Source organism: Elephantulus edwardii, unplaced genomic scaffold (assembly GCF_000299155.1).
Source record: "Elephantulus edwardii isolate Elephantulus edwardi_28Jun2011 unplaced genomic scaffold, EleEdw1.0 scaffold00008, whole genome shotgun sequence".
NCBI classification, from domain to species: Eukaryota; Metazoa; Chordata; class Mammalia; order Macroscelidea; family Macroscelididae; genus Elephantulus; species Elephantulus edwardii.
Window position 1 is genome coordinate 1232620 of NW_006399758.1, and position 25013 is coordinate 1257632.

Sequence of the window (25013 nt, forward strand, 5' to 3'; positions counted from 1 at the left end):
AACGGCGGCTCCTGAGGGAGGCTGGGCGCGAGATTCGGCGGTGTGGACAAAACCCTGCAGGCGGCTGCGAGCCCTGCAGTGCCACTAGCTGCGGGGAGGGGCGGGGGTCTGCTCCCGCTGCGGAGCTGTGCTGAGGCCTCGGCGGGGAGGTGGAAAGGCGGCCTGAGGGCGGGAGCGCGCGTCGTGACATGTCAGGGCCGCCCTTGTCCTGACCAGGCCGGGGCTGCGGGTCGGGGGCCGGGCCATCCCTCGGTCGCTTGGTGCTGCCCTGCGTTCGCTTCGCGGAGGCTGCAGGAGAAGTTAGCGGGAGGGTCAGGGAGAGGAGCATTCTCCAGAGGCTAGAGGAGGTTGAGCTGCATCCCTGCTCTGCCCGTGCCTATGTGGTACTTGAAGGATGGCGAAGAGGTCGCGCAGGTGGGTGACATCGCTTGGCCCTGGCCTCTTCCCTTTCCCTCCGCCTCCCACCAGGCCGTTCCTGGCTGGGTCCGGACTTGCCCGTCCTGTTGCCCCCAGCGCCCTTGGCCCCATGTCCCCGAGGCCTGCGTGGCGTGTTGGAAGAGTTAGGGACGGCTGGGAAGAAGTAGCAGAAAGTGACGCAGCCCCGGTTGCTCCTCGGCGGTGAGTCTCCCCGCAGCTCTTGGCCTGCTCCTGCCTTCTCGGAGCCATTTCTCCTGGGAGAGGGTCTCTTTCCAGGGAAGTCTGCGCGCTCAGGGATCGCCACGCAGGTACGAGTGGTGGCGTCCCGCCTGGAGCCTCCGAGGGATTCTCTCTTCGGAATCACTGCCGCCCTCAACCAGGAACTCCCTGACCAACCCAGGCGGGCACCCCGCCCTCCACCTGGCTCTATTGAACGGCATGGAAAATTCTCTGGGGCGTAACTGAGGCTTGGTGTAGGGGAAAGCCAGTAACCACTGCGGGCACAGAGAGTCAAAAAAAGTATTCCCTGTAAAAAGTAAAAAAGGGGGAAAGATAAGCTGGGAGAATCTAAGAGCCACAATGACAGCTAATCCCCAGACTAGCTAGTGTCAGGTGGCTACAGGTTACAATATTGAAGTTCATTTACATCCAGTTGTTAAAAATGGGATACTCTTACATTTGCTATCTGGTTTCTTAGATAAGAGAGACCCTCTGATATAGGTAGCAAACCCATGCCTACAGCGTATCAGACATCAAAATACTCATAAACATCAGAAAGGGGAAATACACAATAGGTGTTACTAAAGAGGAAACTGAGAGTCAGGTGAATATATTTAGTCCAACTTAGTAGGGCATGGAGATGTAAACTCATGTTCCTTTGTTCTTAGGAGCTACAGCTCTTAAGATGCCAGTACTATATGTGCGTAATAAAGGAGCAATACTAGCAAGGTGGGTGAAACTGGGAAGCTGCAAATAGAGGGTTTTTTTGGATTTGCCATAGGACTTCAGATACAGTTCTATACCCAGTAGCTATTTCTGCTTTACTCTAAAACAAAAGAAAGGGTCTTTTTAATGTTTTCAGTTAGCACCATACCCGTGCTATCAACTTCACATATATTAGAAAATATTACTCTCAGTAGTTTTGAACATAAAACGTGTCTGGTTGATTCATTTACAATTTTGAGGGTTCATGTTGGCTTTGATTGTACCTGAAATGTGCTGTACAGGTATTGGGCATTTGTTGTTGGTTTTTTTTAAAACAAACCCAAAACACCAAAACTCGGATGAGTAATTTTGAATCTAATTTTGACCTGTAATAGCTTCTTCTAAATTGTGTGAAGTAATCCTTGAAATACAAAAGATATGTAGAGCGTCTTTCAGTTTTGCAGTATTGTTATGTAAACCTGTAAAGATGTTTGCTCATCTTCAAACTCTTAACTAGGAATGTATTTCCTTTTGAAATGTATTGCTTTGGATTCACTTACTGAAGATGCTATTAAACTCTCAAAATTAGAGGTAACCGCATACGTAGTCTTTGTTTTATTAATTTACTAAGTAGTATGCACAAAAGACTTTTGTAGTAATGAATGTAAAATATAATTACGCCCTTGTTTGCTTAATATTTTGTAGCAAGTGTATAGTATAGGACAAACCCTGGAGGTGGAACAAATTCACACACTTATCTAGAGCTGGATTTTCAACCTTAGTACTAGTGACATTTTGAATGGAAGAACTCTTATAGTGGAGGCTGCCCTCTGCATTATATATATATATATCTATGTCTGTCTATCTATCATTTATCTATCTATCTATCTCCATCCTCTGCATTATCTATCTATCTATCTATCCATCTATCCTTGGACCTCTGATCCGTAAATGCCACTAAAAAAAATGTCTCCAGATATTGCTAAATGACCCGTGAGGGACAAAGTCATCTCTGGCTTAGAACTCTTCTAGAAATTCAAGGACCTAGTTAACCCCATAGTCTTCAGATAAGATAGATAATACAATCTCCTCTGTTTATGATTACTGTAGTATTGGCTTAGACATTTTCCTTTGGATACAATTTCATAAATAAAAAACTTCTTTAACCAAAATGACAAGAGAATATATCAATTTAACAAAAGTTGATCTTCAGTGTAGTATTATCTACCAGTTAGTATTGATGTTTTATGTGAAGCAACTTCTTGATGACTGCAATTAGCAGTGTTTAGTTAGATTTATGGTTAAGATATGCATGTATGGATGTCAGAACCTTCCCCACCCCAACTGACTTTCTGTTTTATAATTGCACATATTCGGCTATTCACAATTTTCTGAACTGTAAGATCTAAACATCTGTTGTGCTATTAATATTAAATCTTTGCTAGCTTTGCAAATTAAACTGAATGAAGAGTCATAGGTCTGTGAAATGTGGAGTGAAGCTACACTCTCATGGGAGCATACAAATAGAGGATGTGGTGAGACATCTCAGGATTATGTCTCACATTCATGCTTCAGTTGTGTTTCTTGATCTAAATTATTGTGTATGTAAATATGATTATTTAACTTAGAAGTTAACAAAAAGTGTTTTAATAAAAGAACATGTTTTATTAACTTAATTTCATATTCTAATATAAAATTTTACTAAAAATGGAACTATCTGTTGGACAAAATGCAGGCTTTTGCCTTTTGTCTAATAGATATCCTAAAAATTTGCATAAACTTAATTTATCTTCAAAAGAGGAAATAATTTAGTCACTTTGTGTTATACTTTATGATCACCAGTATACAGCCATTTAAATAAAAAATATACTTTGAAGTTTAAAAGCTTTGCATAAGATTATAGGCATAAATCCTGTGATTTTTTTTTTTCCTGTGTCAGCTGGGGGGAAAAATACGTTATAAAGTGAAAAACTTAAGTGTTACCTCAAGTGTGAATCAACCTAGGGTTTGGCTGTTTTGATTAGTATTTAAAATAGCCATGGTATTATTAATCTAGATTTATTGAAAGGAAAAGACTAATTTTATTTTAATTATTTTTTTTATCCCACTGGCAGTTTTTATGATATAACTTTGTAATACTAAAATTTATATTTATTTTAAGCATCTTTTAGTATAAATAATTTTACTTTTAAAAAAGTAGTCAACCCTTAAGAGTAAACATTTAAAAGCTATACATGAAAGATCAGAACTAGCTCTTGAAATGGAAGGTGTTTTTCAGTAGTATGTGTGTCACAAGCCATATTACTGTATTGTTTCTAACAAAGTAATAGTAAAAAAAAACCACACCAAAAATAAGAGACTAACTTATTATAATAAGGGTCAGTTTTGAGTAGCAAGTGACTCAACAGTACATAACAACAACAGTATTGTTCTGGTAAAGCATTTAAATCCCATACCCCAGGTTTTCATCATTTAATTAGGCTAGATTGATTTGTAAGGTAACTTCTAGCTTTACTATATACTCTATTTTGGAGATGTTTCATAATCCCCTTTTCTATTTAAAAATATACACCCATTAATGGGATTGAGAAATGGGCTTGCATTATTTTTGTTTATAGGTAATAGAACTCACTTCTATATTTAAGTGTTGCTATTTATGATGGTCAAAGATTTGTGAAGAAAATTTGTCTTGGGATAGAGATAATGCTTTCACAAACCAGATAAAATATTCTTGTATGAAGCACATCATACTAACCACTAGGTGGCCTGCTTTAACTTTACTGTCAATTTCCACACCTTGAATCAAATTGAACTTTAAAACCCCCAAATGTGCAGTTATCCTGTCTTCTTCAGTTGACAGCATAATACAGATATATTTTTTTATGATGGTAAAATTTTCAGATTTGAGGCTGTTTGTGGTTTAAAATGTGATCAAGTTGAAGTGCTTTTATTAGAGCCCTTATTATAGAACTTGTGTTACTTCTTTAGGAAGCTCTCTGGTGGTCTAGTCCTTAGGCAGTTATGCTGCTGACTCAAAGGCTACATCTCTCTGGTCGTTTCAACTCACCAGTGGCTCTTTTGGGAGAAAGACAGTCAAACTCCTGGGTGATTTTCAGTCTTTAAAACCTACTGGAGGGTTGGCATTGCATCAGTTCAAACTTGACAGTTGAGAGAGATTTCTTTAATGTCAACCATTAGTTTCTTTTAAAATGGAAAAAAAAACCCCAAAAAAACACACACCTCACATTATTCTTTTGACAGCTTCATTTTTTTCCCCACCAGATCCTGTAATTGGTGTTCTTAAAAAATAAACTATAAAAGGTTTTATCTTAACAGTAATAAAAGTGAATAATATTTGTATTTTATAATCATGACTGCCCTCTTCTTAATATTTTATACCCAATGGAAAGTTACTGGTAACTGTAATCCTGGCCTATTTAGTTGGGAGAATATTTTTCCTTTGCTTTGTTTTGTTGTTTCATAATTATCATAGACACTTTGTCATTGATAACCCAGAAAATGTTCTGTTTGGACATTGGTTTTGTTACAGACAGTTACAAAAGAACTATTTTCTCTGACTAATAAAACTGGCAAAATAATTGTGGAAACCTGGTCCTAGAATAGAGTGTCAGTGACCAGATCCCTCTTCTTTTTTTGCTTTCTGACGGGAGAAATGCTTCACCTTTTAGTTACCATCTGGATTAGTCACTCTAGGGTAGGAGGCTGATGTTATTTAATTACTGTGTTTTGCCAGAGTTTATTGTTATCATACAAAAAAGCTAAAAGATTTAAAAAGATGATATAAAAACCAGAAAATTGAAGCATATCTTTTCTGATTTCTAAATGATGAAAATGAAATGTTGGTGAGGTTACTTTGGAGGTTTTATTCTTTCCATTTTATTCTTAGCAAATTATAGGCATTCGCAGAAGTTTTGTTTTTTTTCTTTTGTTTGTGTTGTGTTTTTTTTGTAGCTAGTGATATTTAAGGCTTTTCTTGTTGAGTTTGGTTGAGTTGGAACCTACCCATAGGTGACCCTCCAGCAAGTTTTCGGAAGCAGTAAATCACACAGAAGGAGATTACCCATCCTTTGCCCTTGGAGCAGCTGGTGGCTTTGAACTGCATGGAAATAGATGACTCTGGGATTTGCAACCATTAAGCCACCAGAACTCCCCATTGATATACTTCTAGGATCTTTTTTACTCTGAATATTTATTTTAAAAGTTCTATCATACTTCAGCGATCACCTTTTAGGAAAAACTTGATGCCAGAACTAAGATGTATAATAGATTCTAGGAAATACTCAGTAGTGGATAGGTGATTCTAAGAATTCTTCTACTTTAATGCTTCTTCACTAACCTACGCAACACTCTAGTTTCCTGAGTATTAATGGGCTGTGGAACAGTGTCTGAAACCAGTGACCTTGTGAAGTAAAGTATGAAACCTGTACAAGTAGAAATTGTTCACAAAGAGCATATATGGCCAAAAAGAATGTGATAGAATTGTAACGTTAAAATGGATAAGCTTTCAGGAAAATTACTCAGGGAAATGAATGTAAAATATTTTGTTTGTAATTTTTAAAATTGGGATTTTAGTGAAAATTTATAGAAAGGATGAGTTTTCATTAATTGATATACATTTTTACCCCTCCTCTATAATTTTTCATGTCAATTATATGTTGAAATAATATTTTAAATATATTGAATTCTAGAGTTAATATCACCTGTTCATTTTTATGTCTTAATGTGGCTCCTAAAAACTTTAAAATTACAGTGTTTTATGTTGGACATTATTTATATTTATTTCAGGTACCTTGGAATCCACTAAGTCAAAACTTATTTCCCTATTCCTTTTTTTTTTTCTTCTCAGAATTATCTCTTTTCCTTTTTATCAGCAAATAACTCTAATTACATTTCCCAACCCAGCTATTTTGGAGTCATCTTTGATTCCTTCATCTGTTCCAAAATCTGTTTATTTCTCCATGTACAATTGACCCTTGAACACAGGTTTGAGCTGTGGGCCTACTTGTGCTTGGATTTTTACTCCTATTGATACTGCTAATCATCTCTGTGTAAAGAGTTGCCAGTCATCTCTGCATGATTAGTTTCTCTTTCCCTGCTCACATGAATATGATTAGAATTTTGTTAAGTCCTAACCTATCCTCTACTACCCTCATTATCTTTGCTATACTTGAACCCATTGTTACAGTCACTATTAATCCGTCTCATTGAGGGTCTTCCCCTCCTTTGCTGATCTTTTGCCTTTCCTACCATGATGATCTTTTCTAAGAAATGGCCCCTCCTAACATCCAGAGTATGTGAGATGAGTTTTCACTATTCTTGCTTCAAAGGAGGACTCTGGTCTCACCTTCTCCAAGATGCATTTATTTGTTCTTTTGACTGTCCATGAGACATTGAGTAGTCTTCAACATGATAACTCATAATCTCTTCTGTAATCCTTATTCACTGACCAACTTTCCAACCATGTACTGATATTCCTACTGATTTTAGAACTTTTCTCACAATCATTGCTTCATATGAACTGTGGAATCAGTTTGTATAACTTCCTCCCAAACTCTGTTGGTATTCTTATTAATTTAATGTAAATTTATGAATTTATTTGGTTGAACATCTCTATAATATTTTTCTTCTCTAAGAATGTGGACTGTTCTTCCATTTGCTCAAATCTTTTGTGTATCCTAGTAGTGTTTTATCATTTACTATATATAATCTTGTACTTTAAAATATTTCTTGATAATTTTAATTTGTTTTTGACATTGCTAATGAATAATTTAATTTATTATGGTTTTAACTACTAATTTTTGTTTTACCATTACCCTTTGTTAAGTCCTAAGGATTTTTTACTTGGGTGATTGTTAGAATACTTCTAATAGAATAAATTACCTTCCTCCAATTTTTCCATACTATTGCCAGTATTTTTTCTAAAACAAAAATAAAATTTTAGCTTTCATTCTCTAATTTAAAGCACCTAAATTTATAGCATTAGCATAAAAGTTGCATCCAAGGTTATATTTTATCTTTGGTGACATATCCAGCCTTGTCTTTCTAATGTCAACAAGAAACCATGTTTTTGTTGTTAGGTGTCATTGATTTGAGTGTGACTCATAGACCTATCTACAACAAATTGGAACCCTGTCTTATCCTGTACCACCCTCACATCTCGGACACACTTGTGCCCATTACTGCAGTCACTGTGTCAGTCTATCTGGTTCAAGATCTTCCTTTTTGCCAGCCCCTCACTTTCCAAGGATAATGTCTCTTTCCAACAAATAGCCTCCCTTAGCAACATGCCCAAAGTATGTGAGGTGAAGCTTTTGTTTTAATTAAAAACGGATTTTTAAAAAATTTATTATTAATTTCAACAAAAATTTACGGAGACTTTGGTTTTCTATTCATTCATTGTTGCACTTTTCCCCCCTTCCCAACCCTCCCCCCCTAGTATATTACCCTCTTGGAAAAGTAAAAGAATTCTTTCATTGCTTTACAAACCCTCCCCCAGGTCCACTCCACTATGCAGCCTTCACTCTGGACTCCGTCATGACAAAAATACCTAATCACATATCCCTTTTAAACAGTTTTCTCCCTCATCTGTTTCAATGCAGTATACATTCTTGTACCCATCTTTCTCAGTCACCCCCCCAACCCCAATGTCAGTCCTGTGTTACAACAGTGGCACCATGCAGTATTTGTCCTTTTGTGATTGAGATACTTAGCAGAATGTCCTTCAGGGTCACCCATTTTGAATAATATTGCATGAGTTCCTTGTTTTTCAATGCAGTGTAGTTTTCCATTGTGTGACTATACCAAAGCTTCTCTATTCATTTGTTCATTGATGGGTACTTAGGTTGTTTCCAACTCCTTGCTATTGTGAACAAAGCCACAATAAACATGGGTGTGCATATATCTGCTTGGATGTCAGTTATGATCTCTTTAGGGTATATTCCCAGTAGTGAAATTGCTGGGTCAAATGGTACCTCTATTTGTAACTTTTTGAGAAAGCGCCATACCACCTTCCACAGTGGTTGCACCATTTTACACTCCCACTAACAGTGAATAAGGGTTCCAGTTTCTCCACAACCTCACCAACATTTGTTGTTTGCTGTTCTGTTAAATTTTGTTATTCTGACTGGGGTGAGGTAATTTCTCATAGTTGTTTTAATTTGCATCTCTCTTAGAGCTAGGGATGTTGAACATTTCTTCATATGCTTGTTAGCCATCTGAATGTCTTCTTTGGTGAAGTATCTGTTCATATCCGGTGCCCATTTTTCTATTGGATTATTTACCTTTATCTTCTTGTGGTGGAGATGAAGCTTTATCATCATTGCTGCCAAGGAGCATTCTGGCTGCATTTTTCCAGGAAACATTTGTTTTTTTTCTTTTGGCAGTCCATGAGACATTCAGTAGTCTTCTCCAACTCCGTAGCTGAAAGGCATCACTTCTTCTTCAGTCATAACAAGAAGTGAGAAATTATAGCTCCTAATATATGAAATTTTTTGTTTTGTGTTGTTAGATTGTTATTTAGACTAAATAACTTCTTCAGTCATATCTACACACACAGATGGTGTCAATGATTGAACTCACAAATTAAATTCTTAATTTAATGAATTATCTCTTGTGTAGTGAGGATGAGGATGATGACCTTCAGTATGCTGATCATGATTATGAAGTACCACAGCAAAAAGGATTGAAGAAGCTCTGGAACAGAGTTAAATGGACGAGAGATGAGGTAGTTATATGGCAAGGGTTACTAAGTTTATTTATATACTTTAAAAGTAATAGTACTATATTATGTGAAATGCATATTAAAACATAAAAAGGTAATCCGTAACTAGCTTGCAGTTACTTTTTTTTTTAAGCAGAGACATGTGTTTGTTGTAAGCGGTTGAATTGCCTGTGACTCAAAGTGACCCTCTGTACAGTAAATAGCTCTGAATCCTGTCCTGAACCAGTCTCACTGACTCCAACACACCTAAATTGCCCTATTTATCATGTCAATCCATTTCATCTAGTCTTCCTCTTCTGCTCTGTCCCTGCACCTTTCCAAGCGTGATACCCTTCTCCATAGACTAGTCCCTTTTGGCCACATGCCCAAAGTATGTGAGATGGAGCTTCAAAATCCTAGCCTCCAAGGAGAAACTTGGTTTCACCCTATCCAAGACAGACCTATTTGCTTTCATGGAGGTCTATGTAAGTTCAAGACACTTCTCCAGAACTACAACTCAGAGGCATCTATTCTTCTGTCATCCTTAGTCATTGTCCAGTTTTCTGATGCATAGCATTTAATTGCCAGAGACATGAATAGTAGGTTAATGTTAGCCTTGACAAAGAAGAATAGTTAATGGGGCAACTTCAGTTGCTTCTGCCTTTTAAAAAGGACTTGATAAATTTAAAGAGGTTTGTGTAGTTGAGGGAAGAGAAGTGAAGTAGGGGAAAGTCTCCTAATTTTCATACCTATCTTAACAGGATGATAAGCTAAAGAAGTTGGTTGAGCAGCATGGAACTGATGATTGGACTCTAATTGCTAGTCATCTTCAAGTAAGTGTATAATGTTTAGCTTTATGTATGATAGAACTGATTTGAATTATTGGATTAAGCTTGCTATTTTTCCAAAATGTAAGTTTTTTTAATATATTTTAGATTTAGGTTTTCTTCCATAAAAGCATCTTTGTTACTCTACCTATAGTTACTAGTGACATAGAAAATCTTAATTTTTAGTAATACATTTGGGCTTAACAAAATTACTAAATGTAAAATAAAAGTAATATTATGTTTGAGTAGAACTTTACAAATGTTTACTGAAATATGGAAATATTTTTAGATAAATTGAAAATATTAAAATATTTTGAAATTTTACCAATAATCTGCCAATCATTTGAAATTTTACCAATAATCTGCCAATCATAAAGCTTGATTGAAAAAAGTTTGTTATTTTAGGCATAATTCTAAAATTATATGTATTTTGTAAAATAACTATTCACCATACTACTTTTCACATAGTATTCATTTTAATGTCATTAATTTTAAAAGTATTATTTTGTATACTTTTGTTTTTTCTGCTATATTGTCAGTAGTTAGAATATTCATATTTAGATTTTGATGTTGACTGTTTTGAATTTTAGAAACAAGGTCATCATCTAAGTTCTTTATGTTGTTGTTATGTGCCGTCTAGCCACTTGCGACTCATAGGGACCCTGTGTACAACAGCCCTAAACTCTGGTGTGTCCTGTGCAATCTCACTGTCTCTGACACTCCTATCCCGATTACCCCAGTCACTGAATCAATCCACCGCATAGAGGGTCTTCCCCTTCTGTGCCGTCCCTCCACCCTCCCAAGCATGATGTCCCTCTCCAAGGACCTCTCCCTTCTTATAACATGTCCAGAGTATGTCAGATGAAGCCTCAGAAACCTTGCCTCCAAGGAGCAGCCTGGTTTAACCCTCTCCAGGATGAATCTGTTTGTTTTCTTGGCAGTCCAGGGTACGTTCAGTACTCTTCTTCAGCACTACAGCTCAAAGGCATCAATTCTCCTTCTATCCTCCTTAGTCATTGTCCAGCTCTCTGATGCATGACAAGTGATTGCAAAGACCATAGCCTGTATCAGATGCACCTTAGTCTCCAGAGTGACACCATTGCTCAGTACCCTGGAGAGGTCCCTAACAGTGGATTTTCCCATCACAATACGCCTTTTAATTTCCTGGCTACTGGTGCCAGGAGTGTTGACCGTGGAGCCAAGCTGACTAAAGTTGTTAACAATCTCAATCTCTTCACCATCATCCTGATGCTGCCAATTGATCCAGTGGTGAGAATCTTTGTCTTCTTGACATTGAGCCTCAATCCATACTGAAGGCTACAGTCCTTGACCCTCTGCAGCAAGCATTTCCGGTCCTCCTCAGTTTCGGCAAGCAGGGTTGTGTCATCTGCATAATGCAGATTGTTAATAGATCTTCCACCAATCCTGACACCACACTTCTCCTCATAGAGCCCGGCCTCTCGGATAATCTACTCTGCATACAGGTTGAAAAGGTATGGAGATAGGACACATCCCTGGCATATGCCTTTCCCAAAACTAAGTTCTTTATATATCTTCATAATTTCCAACCTGACATTCAAGACCATATAAAGGATACAGCATAAGTTTTGTAGTCAATTTGTATTTTGTTCAAATGAGTTTAGTTTTAGAAAAATTACTTAACCTCTTTGACCTTTAGTTTCTTTATCTTTGGTATGTAGATACTAGAACTTGCTTATGATATTGTGAAAATCAGAAATAATAAATAGGATGTTGTTGTTGTTAAGTGCCATTGAGTCGCAGGCAACCCTATGAAGGAGAGTCCTCAATGCTTGTGTGTCTTTCATCCTCTCTCCAGGTTCCTAGGGTTTCTGGAGGCAAGCTATTATGGAAGTGGATGCCACTCCTGCTTCCGAGCTTGTTTCAGTGGGGAGCTCCACCCCACACTGTCTGCATTGGGTAACCAACCATTAACACATTTTACACATCAGTGTCACAGTGTTCTGCCTCACAGCAAGCACAAGTTACGCTGTACGGCAAGTGGACACACCAGGGCTATATGACCTAGAGGAATGTTTGGATAAAAACAATGAAAGACAGGCCCGAGAGCCGTGGATTAAAAATCACCCACCTTTGGCTTGGTAGCATCGCTTTCTGTCCACTGGGCCATCTGATCTCACTCTGTGTTAAATAGGATACTTGGTACAATTCCTGATAGTCAACAGGTTATTGATACTAATTTTACTAGCGTAATTTCAATAACATAAAGTAAACAGAAATATTTTAAGAACATATTTAGGAGAAAGTGGTAACTTAGAATGGATCAGCATTGATAATACAGAAGCCATAAAGAGAAAGTCTCCTTGAAAACAAGCCATTTGAGTTTCATTGTACACAAAACCAGAACCTTGGTTGACAGGGTACTTGCTGAAACTGAGGAGGACCTGAAGTGCTTGCTGCAGAAGGTCAAGGACTGCAGCCTTCAATATGGATTGAAAGCTCAGCATCAAGAAAACAAAGATTCTCCATGTGTTTGTTAGCCATCTGAATGTCTTCTTTGGTGAAGTGCCTGTTCATATCCTGTGCTCATTTTTAAATTGGATTATTTACCTTTATCTTGTTGTGGTGCTTGAGTATTTTATAAATTCTATATATAAGTCCCTTGTCAGACATGTCATTACCAAATGTTTTCCCCCAATCTATGGCTTCTCTTTTTACTCTGTTGGAGAAGTTTTTGGATGTGCATAGGGTCCCATTCATCTATCTTATCCTCTCCTGGTTGTTTTTGGATGTGCATAGGGTCCCATTCGTCTATTTGGATGTGCATAGGGTCCCATTCATCTATTTTATCCTCTCCTGGTTGTTGATTTTTCAGGATGCTTGGAAGACTGTTTTTGTTGTGGATTAGGACTTGTAGAGTTCTTACAAGGTTTTCTTTAATGAAGCTTATAGTCCTTGCTTTTTGTCCTAGGTACATACAGACACATGAAGAAATGTTCAAAATCCCTAGCTCTAAGAGAAATGCAAATTAAAACAACTATGAGAGATCATCTCATCCCCGTAAGAATAGCAAAATTGAATAGAACAGCAAACATCAAATGCTGGCAAGGTTGTGGAGAAATTGGAACCCTTATTCACTGTTGGTGGGAGTATAAAATGGTGCAAACACTATGAAAGACTGGCGCTTTCTCAAAAAGTTGCAAATAGAGATACCATTTGACCCAGCAATTCCACTGCTGGTAAATTACCCTAAAGAAGCCATAACTGCCACCCAAGAAGATATATGCACACCCATGTTTATTGTGGCTTTGTTCACAATAGCAAAGAGTTGGAAACAACCTAAGTGCCCATAAAGAAACGAATGGATAGAGAAGCTCTCGTATATTCACACAATGGAATACTATGCTGCATTGAAAAAGAAGGAACTCATGAAATATTTTGCAAAGTGGATGACCCTGGAGGACATTATGCTGAGTGAAATATCTCGTTCACAAAAGGACAAATATTGCATAGGTCCACTGTTGTAAAAAGGGACCGACATCATGGTTGAGGGAAGACAGAAAAGGAGGAGAGGAATGGTATATATTGCATTGAAACAGATGAGGGAGAGGTCTGTTTAAAAGCGTTATATGAATGGGTATTCTGGTTATTACAGAAGTCCAGAGTGAAGGCTGCATAGTGGAGTAAACTTGGGGGGAGGGATTGCATCATAATCAAAGAGTTTTTCTTTTTCTTTTCAAGGAGAAGAGTGAATTGGGAGAGGTGGGGGGCAGGGAGAAAAGTGCAACAGTGAATGACTGTAAACCCTAAGTCTCTGTAAACTTTCATTAAATTTAATAAATAAGAAAAAGTAAAATTTTTCACCACTGGGGTAATAGGCAGCATCATGCTAGAAGGTGAAGAGAGTGAAATTGTTAATAGCTTTAGTTTACTTGGCTCCACAATAAACACTCTTGGTACCAGCAGCCAGGAAATTAAAAGATGAATTGCATTGGGAAAGTCTGCTGTCAGAAACCTCCAGAGTACTAAAGAGCAATGATGCAGTGATTGCAGTCTGTAGACTAACGTGTGCCTGATCCGGGCTATGTCTTTGCAGTTAATTGCTTTCTGTCAGGAATCTGGCCAATGACTAGGGATGACAGAAGGAGAATTGATGCCTTTGAGCTGTGGTGCTAGAGAAGAGTATTGAATATACCATGGACTACCAGGAGAGCAAACAAGTTCCTGCTAGAGAGGGTGAGACCAGGCTGCTCCTTGGAGTCAAAGATTCTGAAGCTTCATCTGACATACTTTGGACATGTTGCAAAAAGGGACCATTCCTTGGAGAGGGACAGCATACTTGGGAGGGTGGAAGGACAGTGCAAGAGAGGAAGACCTTCGATGAGATGGATTGATTCAGTGACTAGGGTAATGGGAGTAGGTGTGTCAGAAACAACAAGATTGTCACAGGATAGAGCAGGGTTTAGGGCTGTTGTAAATAGGGCTACTATGAGATGCAGGCGACTGTGAGGGCATATAACAAAAACAAGATAACATGTTGTTAGGAATGGTCAAGTCAGAACTGATTCATAGCTAATCCTCCATTGGGTTTTTCAGAGGTAGTAATCTCACAGGAGGAGATTGGTCATCTTTCTCTTGTGGAAGATCTGGTGGATTTGAAGCACATGCCTTTGGATTGACAGTGCAGCTCCTTAACATTAACAAAAAAGCTTTCTAAATGATATATAGTCTTTGTGAATCATTAATGACAGGTCAGAGATAGCAAGCAAAAACTAAGTATTCATTTCTTTATAATGTTGAGATGTTGAGATGTTTTTTAAGAAACTTAAGTTTTCTTATTCTGGAAAATCAATTTTCCTTTTAAACTTTAATAATTAAATGCATGTTTCTATACAGATACATTTGCATTTTCTTGATAACTTGGAGATGTATTTTAAAATATCTAATACCATGTGATGGTTCAGGAATACCATTAGAGTATTTTTAAATTGTCTAGCATTATGTATGATTATTACTCTGCTATATGGATGCATGTGTTGTGCTATTTGAGTACATATTTCTACTTTTTTTGTTTTTTGTATTCACATCTGTGTCATGGCTTTTCGGCTTGATTATAAGACATAGTCTAGACGTACATACTTTAATTTAAAATGTTTTTTAGAGATTTTATTTGTAGTCTAAGCACAGTTGATGACTTTAATAAGATTTGGTACTTGGACATATGATATTACATAGTTAAAAGTTGCTGTTGATAATTGCATTTTTTTTGAAGATTTTAATTTTAAGGCTATAAAGCATTAAATTTGGTCTGACTTGCTTTCTGAAAGGCAACTATTAAGTACCTAAATTTCTAAATCTTTCAGAATCGTTCTGATTTCCAGTGCCAGCATCGATGGCAGAAAGTTTTAAATCCAGAATTGATAAAGGGTCCTTGGACTAAAGAAGAAGATCAGAGGGTAGGATGTTCATATTTTTTATTTTCACTGCATGGATGATTAGCCTTCCCCCCCCCGCTTCTAATACACTATTTACTCTTAAATGAATATTTCAAAACCACTTTGATTTTGTTTTCTGGCAAGTACATGGGGATTGAATATTAGGTATCTTGAAATACTGGATTTATTTCTCTCCCGAATTAAGTCACAGCAAATATAATAGGTTGCTCATAAGTATTAATGCGTACTGAGTATTTGGTTTCTAGGAGGGGGGGAATCAATCTTGCTATTAGCCTAGTCAAGTGACCAGTGTTACGAAATGACTATAACAGTGGACTTGAGGACAGTGTAGGAGAGGGCAAGATTCTGATCTGTTTTTCTTTTTTTATATGATGATATTTGTTAGTAAGGGTGTTATACGATCATCATGGAATTTAAACTGCATGGAGAAATACAACAGTGAAAATGTCATTACCAACAGTCTTCTAAGTTGAAGGAGAAGCTCTAGTAATTTTAATATATGAATTTAAATATGCAGCATATTTTTTTAACTCCAAGACACACTTTTTTTTCCTTTTAAATATTTTTTATGGTGATTTTAACAGAAGTTTATAGAAAACTTGGATTTCCATTCATTCATTGTTGCATATTTTCCTCCCTACCCCCCACCCAGTTGCCTTAAAAAAAATCATTCATTGTTGTATAATTTCCTCTGTAGCCCCACTCTAGTCCACTTTGCTATGCACTTATTATTCAGGACTCTTGTCATGCAAATAATACCTAATTGTATATTCCTTTTAAACAGTTCTTTCGATCATCTATTCCAATGCAGTGTTCATTATTTACCTTTTTTATACACTTTCCTCCCAACCCATGTGTCAGTACTGTTTTATAACAGTGGCATTATGCAGTATTTGTCCTTTTATGACTGAGATATTTCATGCAGCATAGTATTCTCCAAAGTCACCTCTGTTTATAATATTTTATGAGTCCTTGTTTTTCAGTGCTGTGTCATATTACATTGTGTGATTATACCACAGCTTCTCTGTCCCTTCCTTTGTTGATGGGTACTTGTTTTGCTTCCATCTCTTTGCTCTTGTGAACAACACAGCAATAAACGTGAGTGTGCATGTGTTTGGGTGGCAGTTCTGGTTTCTTTAAGATATATTCCCAGTAGTGGAATTGCTGGGATAAGTGGTATTTCTATTTCCAACTTTCTGAGAAATCACTGTACGCCTTCCATAGTGGTTGCACCATTTTACACTCCCACCAACAATGAATAAGGGTTCCAGTTTCTCCACAACCTCACCAGCATTTGTTGCTTGCTGTTCTGTTAAATTTTGCTATTCTGACTGGTGTGAGATATCTCATAGTTGTTCTGATTTGCATTTCTCTTAAAGCTAAGGATTTTGAACATTTCATCATGTTTTTCATACAGTCACTATGAGTGGTAGTCCACCAAATGATACTTAACCACATTACCCTCTTCATCTTTGCTTAAAGCTTAGATTGGCAAAATTCAGGGAATATTTTCCTGTCAAAAAGAAAATTAACTTAAAAATAAAGATTTAAATTGTCTTTTTATATCTTATAACTTTTTTTTACATGTAATAACTTGATATGTATAAAAGCCAATCTTAACTTTTGCTTTGACTAAAAGGGTCCTCATTTAAGATGACTACTAAGGCAAGGCTTCTGAACTTTATTTGACTTACTTTGGACACGTTGCAAGGCGGGATCAGTCCTTACAGAGGGATCTCATGCTTGAGAGGGTAGAGGAACAGCGCAAAAGAGGAAGACCCTCGATGAGATATATTGATTCAGTGACTGGGGTAATGGGGATGGATTTGTCGGAGACAGTAAGATTTGCATGTGATAGAGCAGGGTTTAGGGCTGGTGTGTATCGAATCACTATGAGTCTCAGGTGAATTGACGACACATAACAACAACTAAGGCATTGTGTTTCTAAAAGGTTTGGTGATTTAAAAACCAACATAACTATTTGTACTATAAAATGTCTCAGATAAATAGAAGAATGTTTGTCCTTTACTAGGAATTTCTCTTTTTTTAAAAAAATTTATATCATGATTATACAGTAGTTTCATTCATGTACATTTTGTTTTATACAATCATTTCTGTACTTTGTGTTTTCTATAATTAATTACAATTGAGCTGTTACCTTTAACTCCCTGTCTCCTCAGGTCCCCACTGCACCTTAACGGTTTTGTCACTCCATAACCCTCCCTCACTAATCTCTGCTGTCCTACTGAGTTTCTTGCCTTTCTTTCACCCCTTCCCCATCTTTCTCCTTTAAACTATTACATAGAAGTTGTTCTTTTTTTTTTTGCTAATTGTAATAGGCATATTGTCTTTATCTCCATTCTTCTAAGTCTTCCCCTCTCTTGATCATTGCAGTGTTCTTTGTCTACCCATTATATTTCTAGTCTTCCTACCCACCCCCCTCTGAGGTTATCTTTAGTTAATTCTCTGTGGTATAAAAGTTGTTCATGTTATTGAAGAATTGGGACCTGAGTGGTTTACACTAAACTGCTGATCTGAAGGTTTATGATTTAATCCCATACAGTGGTACTGAGGGGGAAAAAACCTGTGCAATCTACATCTAGAAAGATTATAGCCAATAAAACTCTGTGGGACAGTTCTACTCTCTCATACTTTGTGTCCTATGAATTGAAATTGACTTGATGGTAACAGATTTAGGTGTTTAATCTTTTTTGCTTAAGAAACGGAGAAATTAAAAACTAGTAGCTCTCTGTAATTTCTGCTTCCAAAAAGATTTATTTGGCTTTCAACCTAAGGGTTTAATTGTTTAATATGGAAAATGTTCAATTCTCAGTACTGTTACTCTTTTTTAAAATTAATTTTATATTAAACTGCAGATTGAAACTTATCATTTCAATTTGAAGGTTACTTTTGTCTTTTTGTGTTTATAGGTTATTTTGATTTAGGATGGTGTTCTTGAATTATCTTTTTAAATTCTAGAAAAGTTTACTACTTCTTAAATCTTTGTTTTTCTGTTTTCTTAGGTTATTGAATTAGTTCAGAAATATGGACCAAAAAGATGGTCTTTAATAGCAAAACACTTAAAAGGAAGAATAGGCAAGCAATGTAGAGAAAGATGGCATAACCACCTGAATCCTGAGGTAAAGAAGTCATCTTGGACAGAAGAGGAGGACAGGATAATCTATGAAGCACATAAGCGGTTGGGAAATCGTTGGGCAGAAATTGCAAAACTACTTCCTGGAAGGTGCTTATATAAATGTAGTTATATTTTACTATACTTATATGTCATTTTATTTATGTTAAATTTATTTGCAAAAGCTCATGATTTACTTTATTTAGAATTAAAATTTGATACAGGCAACTCTTTGAAACAACTTTTAATAAATTTTGTACTATGGGATATATAATTAATTTTTCAATGATGATAGGGTTTAAGATTATGTGAACATCTTAACATACTCACAAAATCATGTTTATATGTATGAATCCCGGTCAGGCAGTATACATATGGTACAAACTCAGTTGGTATGGAATTTATATCTAAGATTTTTTCTGTATTGAATTCTTTAGAGTATAATAAATAGACTAAATGAAATAACTGTGAAAATACTTTAGGAAAATCCACTTCTTAATTAATGAAGGTATTATTCAAACTTTAGGAGTAATGTGTTAAATATAGCTCTATGTATGTGGCTAAAAAAAATGGAATTGCCCTTGAAGGGAAACATGTTAACTGCTTACTTGGTACAATTTATATGGTATTAAAGTTTGTAGATTGTCTTTTTCCTTTTTATCTTTTAAAATTAAGCACTTTCACTTTTTAGGACTGATAATTCTATAAAAAATCATTGGAATTCTACTATGCGAAGAAAAGTGGAACAGGAAGGCTACTTACAAGATGGAATAAAATCAGAACGGTCTTCATCTAAACTTCAACACAAACCTTGTGCGCCTATGGATCATTTGCAAACCCAGAATCAGTTTTACATACCTGTTCAGGCACATATTTTTAATACCTTTATTATTTAAAATTTATGTAGTTGCTAGTTGGGAAAGTGGTTTCTTAAAAGGGTTGGTAGACCTTATTAAGAGGGCATTATATATTAACTCTGACGTTATATATTAACCCTATAAGATGTTTTATTAATTAATTAATTGCGGTCAAATTTTTTTTAGGAGATTTAGCTTTACCCTCCCCCAACTTTTTATTGTAGTTTGAGTGAAACTTTATAAAGCAAATTAGTTTTCCACTCAGCAATTTATAGATTATGTTTCATAGGAGTGGTTGCATTCCCCCTGTATAGCAGCACTCTTTTCACTTTTCCCCTGTATTCCTATTTCCATTGCTTCTTCTGTTCTGCCTTTTCCTGTCTTTTGAGGTTTGGTTTGGGGAAAATGCTGCCCTTTTCATCTGGTATTTTTTACTGTACTAAGGCATACTTGTGTTGGTACTCACTTTACAGGCCTGATTTTCCAGGGATGGATTTATTTGTAGGGTGTCTAAGGGCCTTTTCATTTGTTTTTACTGATAAATATTTGGAACAAACTCACTTAAAAAGTTTCCTGTTATAAATAATTTTTATATAATCTAGTTAAGAAATATAACATGACATTTACTAAAACTATGATTCTTCACATCTTAATGAGTAAAAAGAATAATTTTTATAGTTTCCATTAATTTTTTTTGTGTGAATCTATATATTTGTAGTATTATTTCTGAGAGATAGGTATTTTTAAAATGGCTTAAAAAGACAGTAAAAATTACTCTTTTTAGGGGTATAGCAAATCGTGGCATTCAGGTTTGGTTTTTTTACCCTTAAACAATCAGTTGTTTGATGTCAATCTGGCTCCTTAAAGTAGAAATTAAACTCAAAATGGGATGAAATCTATATTGTTCCTAACAGTACTTTTTTTTCTGTCTGTAAAAAATAGTTTAAGAGTTTTAATAAGGCTTGTTTTATATCTCCTCATCTACCTGTTATGCTATTTTTTAAATATTTTGTGATATTTGGTTCTTGTCACATAAAAGGTAAAGACTAAGTCAAGCCTTAAATAATATATATCAAAAGATTAAATTTAATTACGTGCTAAAAATCTGTGCTTTCTATATACTTCCCATTTGATTCCCTCCTTCCCCATTAAATGGGTGTTGTTAAGTTTCTTCAGCATAATTTTAAAAGAACTACTTCTAGAAGTAATGATATCTTAATTGTAAAGAGAAAAACATTTGAAGGTAGTTATTTGAAGATACTCAATACCTTAAGCAGCAACAAACTACTGCCATCAAATAGATTCCAACTTGTGGTGACCCTATGAAACAGTAGAACTGCTTTACTGGTTTCTAAGTCTTTAAATCTTAAGAGGAGAATGCTGCTTCATCTTCCCACAGAGCAGCTCACCTGGTGGTTCTCAGCAGCCTTTCTATTCACTGACCAGCACTTGACCAACTGTCTCCGTAAGACTCCTCATATTTAGAATTTAAGAAGTTTCATTAGTATAAATTAAAACATTCTGATCTAAGAAAGATTATAATTTAAATATTTTTAATTTACTTATAGAAAGATAATTTTAAAATTATTTGGGATCAAAGGAGTTCTTTAACATTTTAAACCAAAGTAAGTTCTATTGCAGAATGATAAGGGTATTTCTTGAGCATTAAAAATTCTTTCCCTTGCTCTTCATACATTTTATAAGACTTGTATTCATAGTTTAATTCAAACTTTTTAGTATGAATAATGATAATGGCTTGAAAATTAAATTAGTTCACTTGTAATACACAAATTTTGTTGTTAATTCACAAATTCTGGTGAAAAATTTAAGAGAAGTTTCTAGTCTGTTGTCATTTTGAAATTGAGTAATAAATGACACCAATTATATACTGTATAGAAGAAAGATAGGACAATCTGCTCCCATAAAGATTACAACCTTAGAAACCCTGTGAGGCAATGCTGCTTTATTCATAAGGTTGCTGTGAGTTGAAATTGATTTGAAGACATACAACAGCAACATAAAAGAAATTTTATGTAATAGTTAATGATTTAAGTAAACTACTAAAGGAGCTCTGGTGACCTAGAGACAAGAAACTGTGCTGTAATTGCAAAGACACATGGTTTGAGGCTACCACCTGCCCTGCAGGAGATAGACAGGCAATCTCCTGTATGATTAACTGCCTCTGAAAACCCACCAGGGGATCAGCTATGGGTCAATTTCGGTTTTATGGTACACAACAACTATGGAAAGTACACTATCTTATAAGGGAAATCTGGTGGCTTAGTGGTAAGGAATTGTGCTGCCAGTGGTACATAGTTTGAATCCACTAGTTGCTCTTTGGGACAAAAATGGACAATATACTGCTTCTGAAAACCAGCTGTGAGTCAGTTCCAACTCTGTGAGTCACTATAGCAACAACATAACTATCCTACATTTATTAGATTTAAGTGTTCAAAATTTATTCCCTGATGACATCCTTTTCCCCCACTGTATGCTATACTCTAATTAAATTTTCATTTTTATTATGGTTTATGAGAATAAAAAAAACCTGGAACGCTTCTGTTTTTGTCACAGTATCTATTCAGAGCACATGATTGATTCTGATTTCTAGGAGAAGTCTTTTGTTTCATATCTTTCTCCCCAAAGCTTAGTGGTGATGTTAAGTGTGGCAACTATGTACTTTGAAAAATCTACTTTAGGATTTGTCTCAGTGAGTGCTTAGCAAGGCCTTTCCTCTGAGAAATAGGAAAACATTTATCTTCTCCAGGAGATAGGACAATCCTTGAAATAACAAATTTTTAAAAATCTTCAAACATATGGAAGATAATCAGTAGACTGGCTGATAAATCTAAGCTAAATTACTTTTACATTTTATCCAGAAGAGCTTATATGATTTGAGTCCTCGTGGTATAATGATTAAACATTTAGCTGCTAATTAGAGTCCAGGAAACCAGTTCTCTGTCATAGAGGTTCACTTTGAATCTGAATGCACTTGATGGCACATTACTACCCAAAAGCAGCATGACTTAAGAACATGGCAGTTTAAGAACATGAAATTTGAAATATCAAATTAATGTATTCTCTCCAATTTGAAGAAAAGATTAGAACTAATTTCCACTTTGGTTGTCAGTTTAGTTGCCATTTGGTGAGTGAGTCTTAAGAACAAATAGTAGATAATAAATGTAATAGCTAAGAAACTAATGTAGGTAGGAATTTTCATAAGTTAATAGAGGTACTTTCTGAAATTTTTAAGGTTATCTTGCCAGAAACTTTTGTGTTTGACTCCTATTTAAGAAATGTATATAGTGCTATTTATAAGATGTTAATTATTTACTTATATTTTAGATCCCGGGCTATCAATACATGTCACCTGAAGGCAATTGTGTAGAGCATGTTCAGACGTCTGCCTTCATTCAGGTAGCTTTTTATATATTATAGAATGAAAACAGAATATATGCTTTCAGATACATTTTTTTAAAGTCTAATTGTGCCTGTTTCCTCATCTGTAATGAGGGCACAAATAGTACGAACCATTGATATTAATGGATTAAAGGGATAGTGTATAAGCAAGTGAAGTATATAATTACAAACTGTGTAAATGTAAGGTGGTTAAAAGCACCAATATCATAATCCTTTCATTCTTCCAGCTTGAAGCATTTAAGTTTTGTGTGAATATAAATTTATTAAATTGGATAGAATATGTGTATTAAGATTCAATAAATTGAAACTTTTAAAATAAGTATTTAAAAATTGATAAAGCTATATTTGTTTTATGCTTTAAATTTTCTTAAATCTTTCTGATAGAGTGACAATATTTGGCTGCACCTCTCTATGTGACAGTTGGATTGTGATATTGAACATTTGCACTTTAGTATCATTAAACCTTACTGATACTAAAGGGAGCTCTCATGGTCTCGTAAGGAGCAGCACGTGGTTATGGTTCAAATCCATCAGCTGCTCTGTGGAAGAAAAAATGGGCCATTTTGTCCCTCTGGGGAGTGGGAGAAGGGAATGTGACAGTACGCATCTTCATCAACAACAACAAATATTTTTATTGGAGAATTTGTTTCACATTGCATAGAAGAAAATAACCATTTTAATAACATAAAGCAATTATTTAATTAGCTGAATTTTCTCTTGTTTAACTTATTTCAGCAACCTTTTGTTGATGAAGATCCTGATAAGGAAAAGAAAATAAAAGAACTTGAGTTACTCCTTATGTCAGCTGAAAATGAAGTTAGAAGAAAACGAGTTCCATCGGTAAGAAATAAGCTTGTGTGTTTTGATATTATCACTACAGTCTTACCCATGTAGCTTTTAAAGTTTTAAATTATCTTAAAGTTTAGTATTTAGTATTTCATTAAATGGAAAGCATTCCATATGACTTTAGATTCTAATATGAAACTAAATAGATTTTCTTATTTGCAACTTGAGATTTCGTGATTTTGATATGGATGTCTTTGAGCTTATTTTACAATGTACTTTCTAATGCTTGCTTCATGAATCTTAAATGTCAAGCAAGTTTATAAGTGAAGAATGTTTTGTGCTTTATATTAGGTTTTGGTTTTCTTTTTAAACATTCATTATAATGATGGCTTTAATGGAAAAATGAAATTGTCAAGATGTTAATACATGTGAGGAGATTTACAGGAGCTCTCTCAGTGAGTAAAGCACTCAACTGCTTCCCAAAAGGCCCTCCGTTTAACCCCACCAACCACTAAGGGGAAAGAAGTGGTCATGTGTTTCCATAAAGATGTACAGCCTTAGAAGCTGTGTAGGGCAGGTCTGCTCTGTCCTGCAGTGTTAGTAATTGGTCCCAACTTGATAGCAATGGGTATAGGTTTGAATGCAGAGTTATACACTCAAATTACTTTTATTCTACCTTTGAATTTTCCCCCCCAGTTTTGGCATTTTTAGATTATTAAAATTCATTAAGTTTATAAAAATAATAATGCTGGTAATATGTGGAAAGGAAACATTTAGATTGTGTGCTCCCTAAGGAACTCTTTTCAAAATAAGAAATTTTATGCAGTTGTTCACTTATTGTTACTAGATGTGAAAAATATAATTTGATTGATACTTTTAGATTTGATTGATAAGAACAGGTACAGCTGTCTATTTATTTAGGTACACCTATCTATTAGGATAAATACTAATAATTGTAACTAAATGAAACAGTTATGCAAGATATCCTAAAAGAAAAGCATGTGTAAACTTATATCAATTTTAAAATTATAAAAATAGTATCTGAACTTCTACCTTTAGGGAAAAAATATCTTTCTTGTTTGAGACTGAATGAGAAGATAATATACTTGTGTCTGGAATAGATTACTACTAGTATGGAAACTAAGATAAAATAACCAAGCTAGAATAACCTGAGGCCTTTGTCTCACATTATGAGACAACTATGATTTCTTTATTGAAAATATTCACAAAAATGAGATTTGGTAATAGGCAAGATGTATTCCATAGGAAAATGAGTTTTCGTTTTGAAACTGCAAAAGCCATTGGCCAGAAGCAAAGCCTGAGTATGATTGTTGTTGTTATATGCGGTCGAGTAGTTTGTGGCTCATAGCGACCCTATGTACAACAGCCCTAAACCCTGCTCTATCCTGTGCCAATCACATTGCCTCTGACACACCCATCCCCATTACCCCAGTCACTGAATCAATCCACCTCATAGAGGGTCTTCCCCTCCTG

The 25013-nt window shown here is 35.6% G+C and overlaps 1 protein-coding gene across 3 annotated transcripts in view; it reads left to right on the forward strand.

Annotated features, from left to right (window-relative positions):
* Positions 1 to 302: 302 nt before the first annotated feature.
* The window catches only part of MYBL1 (v-myb avian myeloblastosis viral oncogene homolog-like 1), a 58220-nt gene continuing 33509 nt past the window's right edge, over positions 303 to 25013 (forward strand). For 2 of the 3 annotated variants that reach the window (XM_006880424.1, XM_006880425.1), the window contains exons 1-8: positions 326 to 414; positions 8980 to 9085; positions 9823 to 9894; positions 15231 to 15323; positions 18347 to 18567; positions 19148 to 19322; positions 22659 to 22730; positions 23469 to 23573. In XM_006880424.1, the coding sequence (XP_006880486.1) occupies positions 395 to 414; positions 8980 to 9085; positions 9823 to 9894; positions 15231 to 15323; positions 18347 to 18567; positions 19148 to 19322; positions 22659 to 22730; positions 23469 to 23573 (864 nt within the window). In that variant the 5' untranslated portion in view covers positions 326 to 394. Of the gene's footprint in view, positions 415 to 8979; positions 9086 to 9822; positions 9895 to 15230; positions 15324 to 18346; positions 18568 to 19147; positions 19323 to 22658; positions 22731 to 23468; positions 23574 to 25013 lie in introns of all 3 variants that reach the window. The other variant, XM_006880423.1, reaches the window with a different exon arrangement.